Here is a 20000-nt window from a genome sequence, read left to right on the forward strand (position 1 = left end):
CCGTGGACTGGTCGGGGATCGAACCGGCAACCCTCCGGTCACAAGCCCAAAAGCCTAACCAGTAGACCACGGCTGCCCCTGCAGAGAGAGGCCTAGTCTGGCCACAGCACGCAGGGCCACTCACCTTGCTCATTGCCCCCTACGATGGAGTAGAAGATGGTGGTGTTGATGGCTGCGGCCAGGATGAGGCCCACAGCTGTACGCACCGGGGCATTCTCACTGACCGGGGGGAACCTGGGAGGGAGGGATAGAGAAGGAGGGAGGGAAGAGAGAGAGATGGAGGGGTCAGAGAGAGATGGAAAGATAGAGGTGGCAGAGAGAGAAATAAGAAAAACAAAGAAAGTGCATTTGAGTATGTGACAACAAGTGCAACAGCCACAGACGAAACGCTCATTCTGCATGACACTGACTGGAGTGGAGAAAGACATCTCTCCCCTCTCTTTCTACCTCTATCCTTCTCTCTCTCTCTCTCTCTCTCTCTCTCTCTCTCTCTCTTCCTCCCTCATTCTATCTGTGTCAGGGCCCACACAGCCGTGATCATCACTAGGAGTTGATACTCAGAGTGCCAATGAGGTCTCTCTTCACAGCGCACCGGTGCAGCCACACACACACACACACACACACACACATACACACATACACATATATACACACACACACACATACATACACACACAGATTCACCTACACACACCCAGACAGTCACTCTTCTGTCTCGATCTCTCTCCATCTGTCTCAGCTGTCAAAACACTTCCACATGAGATCAGTAGCTGCCATTAGAGATGCTCTCAGGCTCTCAAAACAACAACACCACTGAGTGACAGAGAGACAGAGAGAGAGAGAGAGAGACAGAGAGAGAGTCTACTTTTATGTCCTCTTATACGTTAATTACACAGTTTATTTATTTTCTTTAACCCCTTACGTGTACATGTAATTGAGCTTTGGCAATATTGTTGATGAAACTTTCATGCCAATAAAGCTTTATTGAATTGAATTGAATTGAAAAATTGAGAGAGAGAGAGAGAGCGAGAGAGAAAGAGAGAGAGAGAGAGAGAGAGAGAGAGAGAGAAAAAAAAGAGAGAGAGAGAGAGAGAAAGAGAGAGAGAGAGAGAGAAAGAAAGAGAGAGAGAGAGAGAGAGAGAGAGAGAGAGAGAGAGTGTTCGAGTCGAGTGTTCCACTGAGTCATGGATTACAGAAGCTCCTGAAAATTTGACAATTTACTTGTTATACAATGAGTTAAACCTTTCAAAAACCTTTCAAAAACCCATCAAAAAGCATCTTAAGCGCAATTATTACATATTGACATCGTTTATTTTTTTCAAATTGAGCTGGACGACACTGGATGGATTACCAAAGCAACGGAAGTTTCTACAAGCCAGCTAACACTATCAAGCGTAAGCTACACACAGCTCAAGACCCCATTGAAGAGGACTAGCTTCAGGAAGATTCAAGCTAACAGGGATAAATAACAGAAACGATGGCATGACGAACCTTTGGTCAACCAAATACGACTGTAAAAACAACTACTAGCGAAAACAACTACCCTACCCATCTATCTGGAAAAAGACAGCAAAGGAGGGGAAAACGCTAGCCTTTTAACTAGCGAGCTAACTACTAGCAGTAACAACTAGAGAAAGCAATTCCAGGGAATTACGAGTGCATGAAAACGTAAACATTTCTGTTCAATAAAGTATTGTTAGATAATGTTTCAAATATCATTCAAGCACAAAGATAAAGGTGAAGTAGAGAAAAGGTTGATCGAAATCATAGTTGATGACAATTAACAGTTGGAATGGGCAAAAAGTTAAACAGTTGAGTAGTTTAAATAATTGAATTAATTAATAGTGAATTATTCTAGTGAGGACTTTTATTTTGAAACAGCTGTGGGCAGAGGAAACTGTTGGTGGGATACGTAGCTGATAACAACTGTAATTCGGAATGGCTAAAGAGTTAAATAGTTGCATAGTTTAAATAGTTAAATGATTAAATACGGATTTATGGCACTGATGACTTATTTTGAAACAGTTGTGGGCAGAGGAAATATGTGGTGGGAGTCATAGTTGAAGACAACTGGCAGTTAAAATGGCTGAACAGTTGATTAATTGAGCAGTTTAAATGTTTATTCTTTAATTATGAATAATTGTAGTAAGGACTTTCATTAAGACACAGTTTCAGGCAGTAGAAACAGTTGGAGGGAGTCATAGTTGATGACAACTGACAGTTAGAATGGCTGAAAAGTTAAATAGTTGAATAGTTTAAATAGTTGAATTAATTAATAGTAAATTATTTGAGTGAGGACTTTTATTTTGAAACAGTTTCAGGCAGTAAAAACAGTTGGAGGGAATCATAGTTGATGAAAACGGACAGTTATAGCCAAACACTTAATAGTTGAGCAGTTAATAGTTGAGCAGTTTAAATAGATGAGTAGTTTAAATAATTGGATTAATTAATAGTGAATTATTTTAGTGAAGACTTTTATTTTGAAACAGTTTCAGGCAGTAGAAACAGTTGGAGGGAGTCATAGTTGATGCAAACTGACAGTTGGAATAGCCAAACAGTTAAATAGTTGAGTAGTTTAAATAGTTGAATTAATTAATAGTGAATTTAGTTTCAGGTAGTAGAAACAGTTGGAGGGAGTCATAGTTGATGAAAACTGACAGGTTGAATAGCCAAACAGTTAAATAGTTGAGCAGTTTAAATAGTTGAGTAGCTGAAACAGTTGATGACAACTGACAGTTAAAATGGCTGAACAGTTAAATAGTTGAGTAGTTTAAATGGTTGAACGATTTGATAGTGAATTATGGTAGTGAGGATTTTTATTTTGAAACAGTTTTGGGCACAGGGAACAGTTGAACAGGATCTGTAGTCTTATTAGAGCCAGACTGCATGCTTAAAAGCCTGAGAGAGAGAGAGTTCTGGCATACAGTAGGATTCCAGAAGCCTGAGAGTTCTGGTATAGGATTCTAAAAGCCTGGGAGAGAGAGTTCTGGCATAGGATTCTAATCGGTGATGTCATAATCATAATGTTAAGTCTATGGGGAAATTTTGATAGTTTTAATTAAATAGTTTAAAAAGTTTAAAAGTTTCAAAGTTGAACAATATATAGCTGAAGTCACCTAAGTGAGATCTACGCAACACAGTTTGAATGAAGTTTCAAAGTTAAACCGTTGAAGCCGCATTAAACGCATAAATTCGTTAGAAGAAAAATAATAAGAATAGTTGGAAGAACAATAGAGTGCATTTTTCATGCACTCTAACTAGAAATGCAATTCCAAGGAATTACCAGTGCATGAAAATGCAAAAATAGATAGATAATGTAGATATGGTTACTAAGGTGTAGCTAGGGTAAACATGGTGGTTGCATAGTTTACAGAGAGTTGATAGTGTGAAGGTAGACAGTTTAAAGATGAAACATTCCAGTTCTAACTTAACTAATGATTTCTATTCATGTTAAAATGTTGATTAGCTAACTTAGCTAATGATTTCTAGCAGTTACGCTAAAAATGCTTATTATGCTAGCAATGCTAACTTTACTAACAATGCTAACCAGGTTGATTAGCTAACTTAACCGATGATTTCTAGCAGTAATGCTAACTATGCTAACAATGCTAAATTTGCTAACAATGCTAACCAGGTTGATTAGCTAACTTAGTTGGTAATTTTTTGCAGTTATGCTAAAAATGCTAACAATGCTAACAATGTTAACTATGCTAACCATGCTAACTAGCTAACTTGCTAGTGAGGACTTTTATTTTGAAACATTTGTTGCTAGGGTATCCATGGTGGCCACTATCAGGAAACAAGAAGTTACTGCAGTATAATCATGTTGGTTGCTATGGAAGCGGTCATAAACACTTAATTTTAATGCTTGCTATGTTGGTTGCTAGGTACATGGAGGTTTCATGTAGTTGACTGGAGGCATAGTGGATGATAACTGACAGTTGGAATGGTTGAACAGTTCAATAGTTGAGTAGTTTCAATGGTTAAATGATTTAATAGTGTATTATTGCAGTGAGGACCTTTATTTTGAAACAGTTGTGGACAGAGGAAGTAGTGAAACAGGATCTGTAGTCTTAATGAGATTGTATGCTTAAAGCCTGAGACAGAAGGTGCCTCTCATATAGCGTTTACGCGTCCTCTCTCGCTCCTCACTGATCTACATAAAGAATGATGGAGCGGCAACAATGGGATAGTCTAGCCCTTCTTCTATCTTTCTTTATGTAGATCATTGAGGATCGAGGAGCGAGGGAGGACATATAAACGCTGCTTGAGAGGGACCCACAGTAAATACTTTAAAAGTTGTATGTAGATAGTCTAATTAATGTTGATAGACAGAATGTTTAATGGATGTTGATAGGCAGATTGTTTAATAGATATTGATTGACAGTTTAATGGGTGGATGAGTGAATGGTCTGAAGAAGATGAATGGATAGAAGGTTGGATGGAATGTGCCTTATATTCTTGTTAAGAGAGACACTGATACAGCTCTCTGAGAGTAGTTGACACAGGTGTAATCCATTTAACTGGCTAGTCTTAAAGGGATATTCCGCCATTTGTGGAAATACGCTCATTTTCCACCTTCCCTCGAGCAAAACAATCGATATTTACCTTGTTCCCGTTCATCCAGCCATTCTGTGAGTCTGGCGATACAACTTTTAGCTCCAGCCTAGCATAGATCATTGAATTGGATTAGACCATTAGCTTCTCGCCTGCTAGCTTCATGTTTAAAAGTGACCAATATTTCTGGTAATTTTCCCATTTAAAACGTGTGTCCTCTCAAGTTAGAAAGTGCAATAAGACCAACTGAAAATGAACCCTGCCGTTTTTCTAGGCTAATTTGACATGGAACTACATTCTCATCTGGCGTAATAATCAAGGCAACTTGCAGCTACTGGCACTACTACTGCTTGATGTCTATGGGGACTATTTTCAGATGCTGCATACGATATCACTGCGCCTATGGTACGTTTGCAAGTTGCCTTGATTATTACGCCAGATGGGAGTGTAGTTCCATGTCAAATCAGCCTAGAAAAACGCCAGGTTTCATTTTCAGTTGGTCTTATTGCACTTTCTAACTTGAGAGGACACACGTTTTAAATGGGAAAATTATCAGAAATCTTAGTCACTTTTAAACATGAAGCTAGCAGGCGAGAAGCTAATGGTCTAATCCGATTCAGTGATCTATGCTAGGCTGAAGCTAAAAGTTGTATCACCAGACTCACAGAATGGCTGGATGAACGGGAACAAGGTAAATATCGATTGTTTTGCTCGAGGGGAGGTGGAAAATGAGCGTATTTCCAAAAATGGCGGAATATCCCTTTAAGAGAGCCAGAGTGTACTCTTAAAGCCTGAGACAGAGTAAATAATTTAAAAGTTGAATGTAGATAGTCTAATTAATGTTGATAGACAGAGAGTTTAATGGATGTTGATAGACAGATTGTTTAATAGATGTTGATAGACAGTTTAATGGGTGGATGAGTGAATGGTCTGAAGAAGATGAATGGATAGAATGTTGGATGGAATGTGCCTTATATTCTTGTAGAATGGAGAGACACAGCTCTCTACTGAGAGTAGTGGATACAGATACAGGTGTAATCAATTTAACTGGCTAGTCTTAAGAGAGCCAGCCTGAGACAGAGTAGATTGTTTAAAAGTTGAATGTAGAGCGTCTAATTGATGTTGATAGGCAGACTGTTTAGAATGGGTGGATGAGTGAATGGTTTGAAGAAGATGAGTGGATATAAAGTTGGATGGAATTAGGAGGACTTATTTTGATACTGTTGTGCGCAGAGGATACAGGGGAACAGAATATGTAGTCTTCAGAGAGATTGTCTGCTAAAAGCCTGAGAGAAACTGACAGTTGGTGCCCAGGTGGCTGACCAGCTGGGGTAACATTCTAATTGCTGCCGTGATGTCATAATGAGCAATGTTAAGTCTATGGGGAAATTGTTAATAGTTTTTATTTAATAGTTCAAAAAGTATAAAAGTTACAAAGTTGAAAAATACAAAGCACACATGGCATAAGCAAGACCTACGCAACAACGTTTGAATGAAGTTTCTACGTTAAACGGTTGAAGCTGAATTGCGAGCGTTAGAAGAAGAAAAATAAAGACTAGAAATGCAATTCCAAGGAATTACCAGTGCATGAAAATGCAAAAATAGATAGATAATGTAGATGTGGTTGCTAAGGTGTAGCTAGGGTAAACATGGTGGTTGCATAGTTTACAGAGAGTTGATAGTGTGAAGGTAGACAGTTTAAAGATGAAACATTCCAGCTCTAACTTAACTAATGATTTCTATTCATGTTAAAATGTTGATTAGCTAACTTAGGTAATGATTTCTAGCAGTTACGCTAAAAATGCTAATTATGCTAGCAATGATAACTTTACTAACAATGCTAACCAGGTTGATTAGCTAACTTAACTGATGATTTCTAGCAGTAATGCTAAAAATGCTAACAATGCTAAATTTGCTAATAATGCTAACCAGGTTGATTAGCTAACTTAGTTGATGATTTTTTGCAGTTATGCTAAAAATGCTAACTATGCTAACTAGCTAACTTGCTAGTGAGGACTTTTATTTTGAAACATTTGTTGCTAGGGTATCCATGGTGGCCACTATCAAGAAACAAGAAGTTACTGCAGTATAATCATGTTGGTTGCTATGGAAACGGTCATAAACACTTAATTTTAATGGTTGCTATGTTGGTTGCTAGGTACATGGAGGTTTCATGTAGTTGACTGGAGGCATAGTGGATGATAACTGACAGTTGGAATGGTTGAACAGTTTCAATGGTTAAATGATTTAATAGTGTATTATTGCAGTGAGGACCTTTATTTTGAAACAGTTGTGGACAGAGGAAGTAGTGAAACAGGATCTGTAGTCTTAATGAGATTGTATGCTTAAAGCCTGAGACAGAAGGTGCCTCTCATATAGCGTTTACGCATCCTCTCTCGCTCCTCACTGATCTACATAAAGAATGATGGAGCGGCAACAATGGGATAGTCTAGCCCTTCTTCTATCTTTCTTTATGTAGATCATTGAGGATCGAGGAGCGAGGGAGGACATATAAACGCTGCTTGAGAGGGACCCACAGTAAATACTTTAAAAGTTGTATGTAGATAGTCTAATTAATGTTGATAGACAGAATGTTTAATGGATGTTGATAGGCAGATTGTTTAATATATTGATTGACAGTTTAATGGGTGGATGAGTGAATGGTCTGAAGAAGATGAATGGATAGAAGGTTGGATGGAATGTGCCTTATATTCTTGTTAAGAGAGACACTGATACAGCTCTCTGAGAGTAGTTGACACAGGTGTAATCAATTTAACTGGCTAGTCTTAAGAGAGCCAGAGTGTAGCCTACTCTTAAAGCCTGAGACAGAGTAAATAATTTAAAAGTTGAATGTAGATAGTCTAATTAATGTTGATAGACAGAGAGTTTAATGGATGTTGATAGACAGATTGTTTAATAGATGTTGATAGACAGTTTAATGGGTGGATGAGTGAATGGTCTGAAGAAGATGAATGGATATATGTTGGATGGAATGTGCCTTATATTCTTGTAGAATGGAGAGACACAGCTCTCTACTGAGAGTAGTGGATACAGATACAGGTGTAATCAATTTAACTGGCTAGTCTTAAGAGAGCCAGCCTGAGACAGAGTAGATTGTTTAAAAGTTGAATGTAGAGCGTCTAATTGATGTTGATAGGCAGACTGTTTAGAATGGGTGGATGAGTGAATGGTTTGAAGAAGATGAATGGATATAAAGTTGGATGGAATTATGAGGACTTATTTTGATACTGTTGTGCGCAGAGGATACAGGGGAACAGAATATGTAGTCTTCAGAGAGATTGTAAGCTTGAAGCCTGAGAGAAACTGACAGTTGGTGCCCAGGTGGCTGACCAGCTGGGGTAACATTCTAATTGCTGCCGTGATGTCATAATGAGCAATGTTAAGTCTATGGGGAAATTGTTAATAGTTTTTATTTAATAGTTCAAAAAGTATAAAAGTTACAAAGTTGAAAAATACAAAGCACACATGGCATAAGCAAGACCTACGCAACAACGTTTGAATGAAGTTTCTACGTTAAACGGTTGAAGCTGAATTGCGAGCGTTAGAAGAAGAAGTTTAATAAAAAGCCTAGGAAGAACAGTACAGTGCATTTTCATGCACTGTAATAAGAACTAGAAATGCAATTCCAAGGAATTACCAGTGCATGAAAATGCAAAAATAGATAGATAATGTAGATATGGTTACTAAGGTGTAGCTAGGGTAAACATGGTGGTTGCATAGTTTACAGAGAGTTGATAGTGTGAAGGTAGACAGTTTAAAGATGAAACGTTCCAGTTCTAACTTAACTAATGATTTCTATTCATGTTAAAATGTTGATTAGCTAACTTAGCTAATGATTTCTAGCAGTTACGCTAAAAATGCTTACTATGCTAGCAATGCTAACAATGCTAACCAGGTTGATTAGCTAACTTAACCGATGATTTCTAGCAGTAATGCTAAAAATGCTAACTATGCTAACAATGCTAAATTTGCTAACAATGCTAACCAGGTTAATTAGCTAACTTAGTTGATGATTTTTTGCAGTTATGCTAAAAATGCTAACTATGCTAACAATGCTAACTATGCTAACCATGGTAACTAGCTAACTTGCTAGTGAGGACTTTTATTTTGAAACATTTGTTGCTAGGGTATCCATGGTGGCCACTATCAGGAAACAAGAAGTTACTGCAGTATAATCATGTTGGTTGCTATGGAAACGGTCATAAACACTTTTTAATGGTTGCTATGTTGGTTGCTAGGTACATGGAGGTTTCATGTAGTTGACTGGAGGCATAGTGGATGATAACTGACAGTTGGAATGGTTGAACAGTTCAATAGTTGAGTAGTTTCAATGGTTAAATTATTTAATAGTGTATTATTGCAGTGAGGACCTTTATTTTGAAACAGTTGTGGACAGAGGAAGTAGTGAAACAGGATCTGTAGTCTTAATGAGATTGTATGCTTAAAGCCTGAGACAGAAGGTGCTTCTCATAGCGTTTATGCGTCCTCTCTCGCTCCTCACTGATCTACATAAAGAATGATGGAGCGGCAACAATGGGATAGTCTAGCCCTTCTTCTATCTTTCTTTATGTAGATCATTGAGGATCGAGGATCGAGGGAGGACATATAAACGCTGCTTGAGAGGGACCCACAGTAAATACTTTAAAAGTTGTATGTAGATAGTCTAATTAATGTTGATAGATAGAATGTTTAATGGATGTTAGACAGATTGTTTAATAGATGTTGATAGACAGTTTAATGGGTGGATGAGTGAATGGTCTGAAGAAGATGAATGGATAGAATGTTGGATGGAATGTGCCTTATATTCTTGTAGAATGGAGAGACACAGCTCTCTACTGAGAGTAGTGGATACAGATACAGGTGTAATCAATTTAACTGGCTAGTCTTAAGAGAGCCAGCCTGAGACAGAGTAGATTGTTTAAAAGTTCAATGTAGAGCGTCTAATTGATGTTGTTGATAGGCAGACTGTTTAGAATGGGTGGATGAGTGAATGGTTTGAAGAAGATGAATGGATATAAAGTTGGATGGAATTAGGAGGACTTATTTTGATACTGTTGTGCGCAGAGGATACAGGGGAACAGAATATGTAGTCTTCAGAGAGGAGCCTGAGAGAAACTGACAGTTGGTGCCCAGGTGGCTGACCAGCTGGGGTAACATTCTAATTGCTGCCGTGATGTCATAATGAGCAATGTTAAGTCTATGGGGGAAATGGTGATAGTTTTTAACTAATAGTTTAAAAAGTATAAAAGTTACAAAGTTGAAAAATATAAAGCACATATGGCATAAGCAAGACCTACGCAACAAAGTTTGAATGAAGTTTCTACGTTAAACGGTTGAAGCTGAATTGCGAGCGTTAGAAGAAGAAGTTTAATAATAACTAGAAATGCAATTCCAAGGAATTACCAGTGCATGAAAATGCAAAAAAAAATATAGATAGATAATGTAGATATGGCTACTAAGGTGTAGCTAGGGTAAACATGGTGGTTGCATAGTTTAAAGAGAGTTGATAGTGTTTAGGTAGACATTTTAAAGCTTAAACATTCCTGTTCTAACTTAACTAATGATTTCTAACAGGTATTCTAAAATGTTAACAATGCTAACAATGATAACCAGGTTGATTGGTTTACTTGGCTAATGATTTCTAGCAGTAATGTTAAAAATGCTAACTATGCTAACAATGCTAACTATGCTAACAATGCTAACCACGTTGATTAGCTAACTTAGCTAATGATTAGCTAAGTTAGCTTAGCTAACTTAGCTAATCATTTTTAGCAGTTATGCTAAAAATGCTAACAATGTTAACTATGCTAACAATGCTAACCAGGTTGATTAGCTAACTTAGCTAATCATTTTTAGCAGTTATGTTAAAAATGCTAACTATGCTAACAATGTTAACTATGCTAACCATGCTAACTAGCTAACTTGGTACTGAGGACTTTTATTTTGAAACATTTGCTGATGGGGTATCCATGGCTGCCACTATCAGGAATAAAGAAGTTACTGTAGTAAAATCAGGTTGGTTGCTATGGAGACGGTCATAAACGCTTAATTTTGATGGTTGCTATGTTGGTTGCTAGGTGCATGGAGGTCTCATGTAGTTGACTGGAGGCATAGTTGATGATAACTGACAGTTGGAATGGTTGAACAGTTATATAGTTGAGTAGTTTCAATGGTTAAATGATTTAATAGTGTATTATTGCAGTGAGGACTTTTATTTTGAAACAGTTGTGGAAAGAGGAAACAGTTAACAGGATATGTAGTCTTCACAGTGAGATTGTATGCTTAAAGCATTGCAACATTTTTCACTGAGAAAGTTGCTAAGATAAGTGCTCAGTTTGATGACCCTATAAGAAGGACTCTGCCTGGTGTTAGCATGATGCCATCATTGGACTTTTTCTCTCCTCTTGATGAGGAAGCGGTCTCTCAACTGCTTCAGCGAAGCCGTCCAACAACATGCCCTTTGGATCCTGTCCCGTCTACTCTCCTGCAGTCTATAGCACCCGCTATTATACCGGCAGTCACACATGTATTTAATACTTCACTCAGTTCTGGAATAGTTCCTTCTTCTTTTAAACAGGCAAGAATTACGCCTTTGCTGAAGAAAAGTACACTTAATTCAACTGATGTGAAGAACTACAGACCTGTCTCCCTTCTTCCTTTCTTGTCAAAGGTTTTGGAGAAAGTGGTCTTCAAGCAAATGTGTGACTTCCTCTATCAGAATAACCTACTAGACCCTATGCAGTCTGGTTTCAAGAGTGGTCATTCTACTGAAACTGCTCTTCTATCTGTGACTGAAGCATTGAGAGTAGCTAAGTCCTCTGCTCAGTCATCAGTGTTAATTCTGTTAGATTTATCTGCAGCCTTTGATACGGTTAACCATGACATTCTCCTTTCTACACTATATGAACTGGGAATTTCTGGGAAAGCTCTTGACTGGTTCAAGTCTTACCTTAAAGGGCGTTCTTTTAGCGTGTCTTGGCAGGGACAGATATCAAAGTCTCATGACCTCACTACAGGAGTCCCCCAAGGATCAGTATTAGGGCCCCTCCTTTTCTCTATTTACACCACTTCTTTAGGTGGGATTATTCGCTCTCATGGATTTGAATATCATTGCTATGCGGACGACACTCAACTTTTCCTATCCTTCCCACCTGAGGACTCTAGTGTTTCCCATCGGATCTCTGCATGCCTGAAGGACATTTCAATCTGGATGAAGGATCAGCACCTTCAGCTTAATCTTTCCAAAACTGAGCTCTTGGTGTTTCCAGCAAAAACAGCTATTCCCCAACAGATCAATATCCAGCTTGATTCATCCTCACTGACTCCAACCAGATCGGCACGTAACTTGGGTGTCATAATTGATGACCAACTTACTTTCTCTGAGCATGTTGCCTCAATTGCAAAGTCATGTCGGTATACCCTGTACAACATTAGGAAGATCAGACCTTATCTGACACAAGATTCCACTCAGCTTCTTGTACAGGCAATGGTTATCTCCAAGCTGGACTACTGTAATTCTCTGTTAGCTGGCCTACCTGCTTGTGTATTAAGACCACTACAGTTGATTCAGAATGCTGCAGCACGACTGGTCTTCAATCAGCCAAAGAGGACACATGTAACCCCTCTCCTAGTTACTCTCCACTGGCTCCCTATAGTAGCCAGAATTAAATTTAAATCTCTCACTCTGGCCTATAGGACACTGACTGGATCTGCTCCCAGCTACTTCAGTTCTTTAATCACGATGTACATTCCCAACCGCCCATTGCGATCTTCTGAGGAGCGTCTGTTATGTCGACCAACCATACATGCTAGGTCAAATTGTAGATCCTATTCTTCAGTGGTTCCGTGTTGGTGGAATGAGTTGCCCAGTGCTCTCCGTTCCAGCAACAGCTTTGGATCTTTTAAGAGGGGTCTTAAGGCATATTTATTTAATATGCACTTAGTCCTTTGAGTTTGTGATGTGTTATGGTTTGTATAATGTATTGTTTTGTTATAATTTGTCTATTGATAGAATTTGAAATTTATTTTGCTATTGTCCTTAAATTTAGCCATACCATGCTTTAGTTATTATTATTATATATAATTAACTGAGTGACTTATTTGATTGCTATTCTCATTTCACTGTTTTATTTCTCATTAGGTTAGTGCTTAAAATTATTGTTTTACTGATAATATTACTATTCTCCCTAGTTTGTAATTGTTCACTGTTAATTTAATTTGTATTGTTATTTATTTGTATGTCGCTTTGGACAAAGGCGTCTGCTAAATAACCATAGCCATAGCCATAGCCATAGCCATAGCCATAGCCATAGCCATAGCCATAAAGCCTGAGAGAGAGAGGGCTGCTGCAGGTGGGGCTTGCCACCTGGCATAAGATTCTAATTGCTTAATGATCCGATTGTGATGTCATAGAGGCCAATGTTAAGTCTATGGGGAAATTTGTAATAGTTTTTAATTTATAGTTTAAAAAGTATAAAAGTTACAAAGTTGAAAAATACATAGCAGCATTCCCCTATTTAAGACCTACGTTGCGACGTTTGAATGAAGTTTCTAAGTTAAACGGTTCAAGCTGAATAGAAAAAATGAATTTGATCAGCGGAATAATAAGAAGAAGAAGAAGAAGAAGTTTTGGAAGAACAGTACAGTGCATTTCCATGCACTGTAATAATAAGAAGAATAGGAAGAACAGTACAGTGCATTTTCATGCACTGTAATAATTGGAATAACAATAGAGTGCATTTTTCATGCACTCTAATAACAAACGAATTCACAGACTCAAACTGAGGTAAGCAAACTGCTGCTTTATTGACTCGGAATAAATTCCTACACAATTCGGAAGGAAAATACTTAGCGATTCCCTCAATATTCTCCATAAAGTTTGCTAACAAACGAAAAGTTAGCAATCGCTAGCTAGCCTGTAGTTAGCCTAGCCTTCCCTCATAGAACACTCCGTAAACAACCGTTGGACTGCCACTTCCTGATTGGTTGTTGAAACATCGGAGCCTGTTCCAATCATTTGATACACTGTAGCAAAATGACCACACAGTGTAGCTCACGTTGTTTTGAATATCCTGCAGACGTTCGCTCAGAGCATAACAGACAGCAATACAGATTAAAGCTACAGAAAGAAAACCCAGAGACTCTGTACAAAGATTGCCATCAATCTAAAGGCAAAATAGTCACTACCAATCTGCTGTTTTACACAGACAACACCAATGCATGGCATGCAGCTTTTTGTAAACACTTTGAACACATCACCAAAAAAGGGATCTGCAAAGGACGTCAAATTAGTGTTTTTGACGACGAAAGTAAAGACAGCAGGTTTCTCACTATAAATATCTACAACACTGGCACAGTTATGATACAGGGTAACCAAGCTGCCCTCAGCTCCTTTGAAAACGCATTCGGCACATTAAAACACCAATCAGAATCCGAAACAGAAATAACCAAACAAATCCCTGCGTATACAGAGACTCTTGTACCACCACCCACTGGTCAGGCTCGCTTGGTCAGTTCCACTCCACATTTGTCTGCTGCCACCCCTGAAAGCCTTGACCTTGAAACCACAATAATGCAGCTGAGAAACAACATCTCCCTAATAGAAGTAGAAGTAGTGGAGCTAGGGGGAAAAGTTGAAAAATACACATCCAACAACTGCCACATGGACCCTTTAAAAGTCCAGCTAAGCCAAGCACAGAGGCAAATTGAGGAACTGATCCAAGACAGAGGAAAACTACACAAAGAGCTCACAGAACTTAAAGACACACTTGGAAATGACATTGCTATGATCCAACAGGAAATGAAAAAAGAACTTGCAATTCTCAGAGAGGAGCTCTGCCTAAAAGATGGAATAATTGAATCTTTGAAAACACCACAACCCCCCCCAACCCCCGACACCACACAGAACTGTCTTCCATCACCCACCTACAGCCAACCAGCCCCACCGGCCATTGAAGAGAGCACCGCTGTCCCACCACTGGACTGTAACAACCACCTCACCCCCTCCAAAAGAAAAGACACACATACACCAGTCAAACTGGACAAAGACGCCGAGGTGGCCATTCTCATTGACTCCAATGGAAAATTTCTCCAAGAACAGAAACTTTTCCCCGGACAGAGAGTATCCAAAATCTGGAGCCCAAGAATTGATGATGCCTTTCGTCACCTCTCTGATCCTGAATTCGGCACACCACCTCACATACTGATACACACCGGCACCAACGACCTGAGAAATGAACAAGAGCAAGTGGGAAACATCCTCAGCAGACTGGCAACCAAAGCATCCAACCTTTTCCCCAACTCCAGAATCACCATCTCAACCCTCCTACCCTGAAAAGACATCCATCCAGCAACAATCCATAGAGTGAATGCTGACATCTCCAGAGGCTGTACTCATCTTCCCAACGTCCATGTGGCTCACCACCTCAACATCTCCACACAGGACCTATATGACCACCGTCATTTAAGTAAGAGATCAGTTGGGAAATTGGCAAAAATATTAAAAGATATAGCACTTAATAGACACCTCCCCACTACAGCCAGACTACCTATTCCCCACCCATGGCCCAACCACAGGAATACAGGTGCACATAACCATCCAATGAGGCAGGAACCCCTGTACCACAAACCGACCGAACCACAACAACCAAATCACCAGTCAAGGGAAGCATTCCACCAGGCCCAGTCCCCAACAACTGAGGCTAAGAGAACCGACAAGCCTACAACACACAGAGCAGACCAGGACCGCTACCTAAGACCAACCCAGCACACCCGCTCCGATCAGGACCACCCACCACACCTGCAGCCCCAAACAGCCCACCCCCCCCCATCCACTGGCCCCAGAGACCGGTCCACCACTGACCACCACATGCCTGAACCTGCCCATCTCAGCCACCAACTCCCCGCCAGACCTGACCATCTTGACCAAACCCACCACACCTCGCTCGCCTGGCCGAACCACCATCCAACAACGCAGTCCAGCAATGAGCCACCCAAACTGCAGCGCAGCCACGCAGAGATGCTGAAAGGGAAAGACCCTCTACAGATGGGTGAGATCAAACAGATGCTCCACTACATCTGTTCTAAACTCATTTAAAAAAAAAAAAAAAAAAAAAAGCTGAAAGATGCATAAATCCATTTTGTATTCATGTCTAGATAATATAATGTCCCATTTTAAATGTTCTGTTTTCTGAAAGGTTTTTCTCATAGTGAACATGTAATTGTTGGTTTTCAATGTTATGACCTGCCTTTCCATTAGCACTTGGAATATTCAAGGACTGAACTCATCAACCTTTGGCCTTAAATGTGAAAATAGAGAATTCCAAAACAGTATCAGAGATATTGACATACTTATATTATTGGAAACATGGCACAAAGATATCACTCACTGTCCCCCAGACCACAAAGATATAGTAATACCTTCACAGAAACTCAGCGGTGTACAGCAAGGCAGAAACTCGGGAGGTCTAGTCATTTGGTATAAATCAAAATTAGATAGACATATAACTGTAATGAAAACTGGAAAATACCATGTATGGCTAAAAATTAAGAGAGATATTTTAAACACACAGAAAGACCTTTTTCTCTGTGCAGCATACATCCCCCCTTATGAATCTCCCTATTATACTGAAGACACCTTCTCTACATTAGAGACAGAAACCAGCCATTTCCAGGCCCAGGGAAATATTCTTATTTGTGGAGACCTGAATGCACGCACAGGCACCTTAGATGACTTTATCAATGAGGATGGCAACAACTACATTTATAACTCACTTGATATAACAAATAGCTCTACCCATACTTACAGAAAGAACTGTGACCCAATTATTAACAAACATGGCAGAGAACTCCTACAGTTTTGCCGCTGTCTTGGTCTATACATCATCAATGGTAGGACAAGAGGAGACACCTTTGGAAGACACACGTTCTGCTCACCCCTTGGAGACAGCACAGTGGACTATGCAATAAGTGACATAGATCCCTTGTCAATTAGAGCATTCACTGTAAAGCCTCTAACCCCCCTTTCGGATCACAGCCAAATTACTGTGTTCATAAAAACAACAGAAGTTGACACCCCTAAACCACTGCCCAGTAAGCTGTTTCCAGTCAAAAGATCGTTCCGATGGACTGAAAACAGTTCAGAAGAATTCAAGAAAGCCACAGTCAGTCATGACATCCAAATTCATCTAAACTCCTTCTTAGATACTCCTTATACCCATAGTAAGGAGGGTATCAATCAGGCTGTAGAAGAATTAAACATCATATTTGAAAAGACTGCTGAAAAGGCCAAATTAAAAAGATCAAGAACAAAACCAAGACCTAAAAAAGAGGACACTTGGTTTGATGCAGAATGTCAAGCAATAAGAACAGACCTCCGCAACCTGTCTAACCAGAAACATAGAAACCCAAATGATAAATCAATTCGACTGTTATACTCTGAGTCATTAAGACAATATAAACGCACACTCAGAGCTAAAAAAGCCCAATATACCTGCAATCAACTTACACTGATTGAAGAATCAATAAATACTAATACTTTTTGGAAAAATTGGAATCATCTGAAAAAAGCAAAGCATCAAGAATTAGTGATACAAGACGGAAATACATGGACTAACCACTTCCAGACACTCTTTAAAAGAGTAGAACCTGACCAAAACACAGATCAAGAAAACATAATTAAAAAACTAGAAAAATTAGAACTGTCAATCAAGAAGTATCAAAACCCACTTGACTTTCACATCACTCAACAGGAGCTCTTAACTCATATTGGTAAACTAAGGCCAAAGACAGCATATGGCCCTGATGGCATCTTAAATGAAATGCTGAAATCAATGACCAAAAAATATCAATCTGCCATTCTTAAATTGTTCAACATAATTCTTAGTGTAGGATACTTCCCTAATATGTGGAGTCTTGGATTAATCACACCTATTTACAAAAGTGGGGATAAATTCGATCCCAACAACTACAGGGGTATCTGTGTAAACAGCAACCTCAGCAAGTTGTTCTGCAGCATCATTAACTCACGCCTTCTCAACTTCCTGATGAAACACAGCGTATTAAGTCGAACCCAAATTGGGTTCCTGCCCAATCACCGCACGACTGATCATATCTATACACTACAAACCATAATTGAAAAACATACCCAAAATAAAAACAAAGTATTTGCCTGTTTCGTTGACTTCAAGAAGGCATTTGACTCTATTTGGCATTACGGTTTATTTAACAAATTATTGGAAAGTGGCATAGGCGGTTCAACATACGAAATTATCAAATCAATGTACTCTGGAGCTAAGTGTGGAATTAAAATTGGGTCCAAAAGAACTAAGTATATCTCTCAGGAATGCGGAGTGAGACAGGGCTGCCCTCTAAGCCCAACACTTTTTAACCTTTATATCAATGAGCTGGCAACAATGTTGGAAAAGTCACCAACACCTGGACTCACTTTGTATGACTGCAAAGTCAAATTCCTGCTCTTCGCAGATGACCTTGTCCTTCTGTCACCAACAGACAAAGGACTTCAGGATCAATTAGACCTCCTCCAAACATTTAGCAAGACTTGGGCACTGACAGTTAACATGGAAAAAACTAAGATCTTAATCTTCCAAAAAGGCTCCAAGTACCAGGGAAAATCTCACACATTTAAATTAGGACCAAATGATATCGCACATACCCTTGACTATACCTACCTTGGCCTCAGAATCAATTACAGAGGAACCTTCAACATGGCTGTAAATGACCTGAGAGACAAAGCACGCAGGGCTTTACATGCTATCAAAAGACAAATACCCTTTGAAATACCAGTTCAAATTTGGCTGAGGATATTTGAATCAGTAATAGAGCCAATTGCCCTTTACGGGAGTGAGGTGTGGGGTCCACTGGCAAATCAAGACCTAGACAAATGGGACAAACATCCAATTGAGATTCTGCATGTTGAATTCTGTAAATACATTCTTAAAGTCCACCGACACACTACAAATAATGCATGCAGAGCTGAATTAGGCCAATACCCACTCTTAATTAAAATTAGAAAAAGAACAATTAAATTCTGGAAACACCTAAAACTCAGTGACCAGCACTCATTCCATCACAAAGCCTTGCGTAACCAAGAATTGAGCAAAGGAAATAGCTCCTCTCCCAACTTGGTCTTGAACCATTCCACTCCCCTAACACACACAGACACAGTTGTTAGTCAGGACCAGATACTAATTGAACATACTAAAATGAAACAAATTTCTCCCATCTTAAAAGACAAATATTGGCGATATTGGCAATCCAAAGCCAAGACACAAAGCAAGATGCAATGCTACTTGACATTGGACAGAGGGTTTGTCTTAGCAGACTACCTAACAAATATAAAAGACACAAACTTAAGGAAAACATTAACAAAATATAGACTCAGTGAGCACCGATTAGCCATTGAAACCGGTAGACACAAAAAAACATGGCTCCCAAGTAATGAACGCCTATGCCAGCAGTGCAAGGACAATGTTGTTGAGACAGAGCTACACTTTCTGACTGAGTGCAACTCATTCCAGTCAGTTCGGGATCTCTACTTTCCAAAACTTGATAAGAAACACCCTGGATTCAGTTCTTTAACAAACCTAAATAAACTGCAGTACTTACTAGGAGAGGAAAAGGACAGCTGTCTCATAGCTGCACAATACGTTTTCACCTGCCACCAGCTGAGGGACAGCGAGTGATACACACACACGCACACACATGCACACACACACACACGCACACAGACACAGACACAGACGCACACACACACAGACGCACAGACACACACACACACACACACGCACGCACACACACACACACACACACACACACACACACACACACACACACACACACACACACACACACACACACACACACACACACACACACACACACACACACACACACACACACACACACACAGCAAGCGCACTAATGAACTCACATACACCATATCCACATGCAAGCAGTAACCATACTGCTCTCAATGAATAGTTCTATTGAATCGATGTAAAAACTATGTTCTATTACTATTGTTGTACTATTGTAGTACCGTACTATTGTTCACAAACCCCAGTGAGGTAGTATGTCTATACAAATATCCATATCAGTTTAAAGTATATGTATATGTTTTGTCTCTGTAATTGTTGTTTCGTCTTACCTTTACATGTACCAATTGCTTTGGCAATACAAGTTTTCATTTGTCATGCCAATAAAGCAACTTTTGAATTTGAGAGAGAGAAAGAGAACAAAAAGAGAGAGAGAATAAAGGAGCAAAAGAGCAGGTGTCAGTGGGAGAGCACAAGGCAGACAGGCTCTCCTCCTCTCCTCTATTGTTCTAAGTCAGTAGAGTACAGGGTGATTACAGCCACCCCTGACCTGCCAAACGCCCACTCTCACACTCACTCAACACTCTC

At 39.4% G+C, this 20000-nt stretch overlaps 1 protein-coding gene across 1 annotated transcript in view; it reads right to left on the bottom strand.

The window, feature by feature from the left end:
• LOC134064412 (protocadherin-15-like) overlaps nucleotides 1-20000 on the bottom strand; it is a 137397-nt gene that overhangs the window by 23531 nt on the left and 93866 nt on the right. The window contains 1 exon segment of the mRNA XM_062520329.1: nucleotides 125-234. Within this exon segment, the coding sequence (XP_062376313.1) occupies nucleotides 125-234 (110 nt within the window).

This window comes from Sardina pilchardus, chromosome 18, assembly GCF_963854185.1.
Source record: "Sardina pilchardus chromosome 18, fSarPil1.1, whole genome shotgun sequence".
NCBI classification, from domain to species: Eukaryota; Metazoa; Chordata; class Actinopteri; order Clupeiformes; family Clupeidae; genus Sardina; species Sardina pilchardus.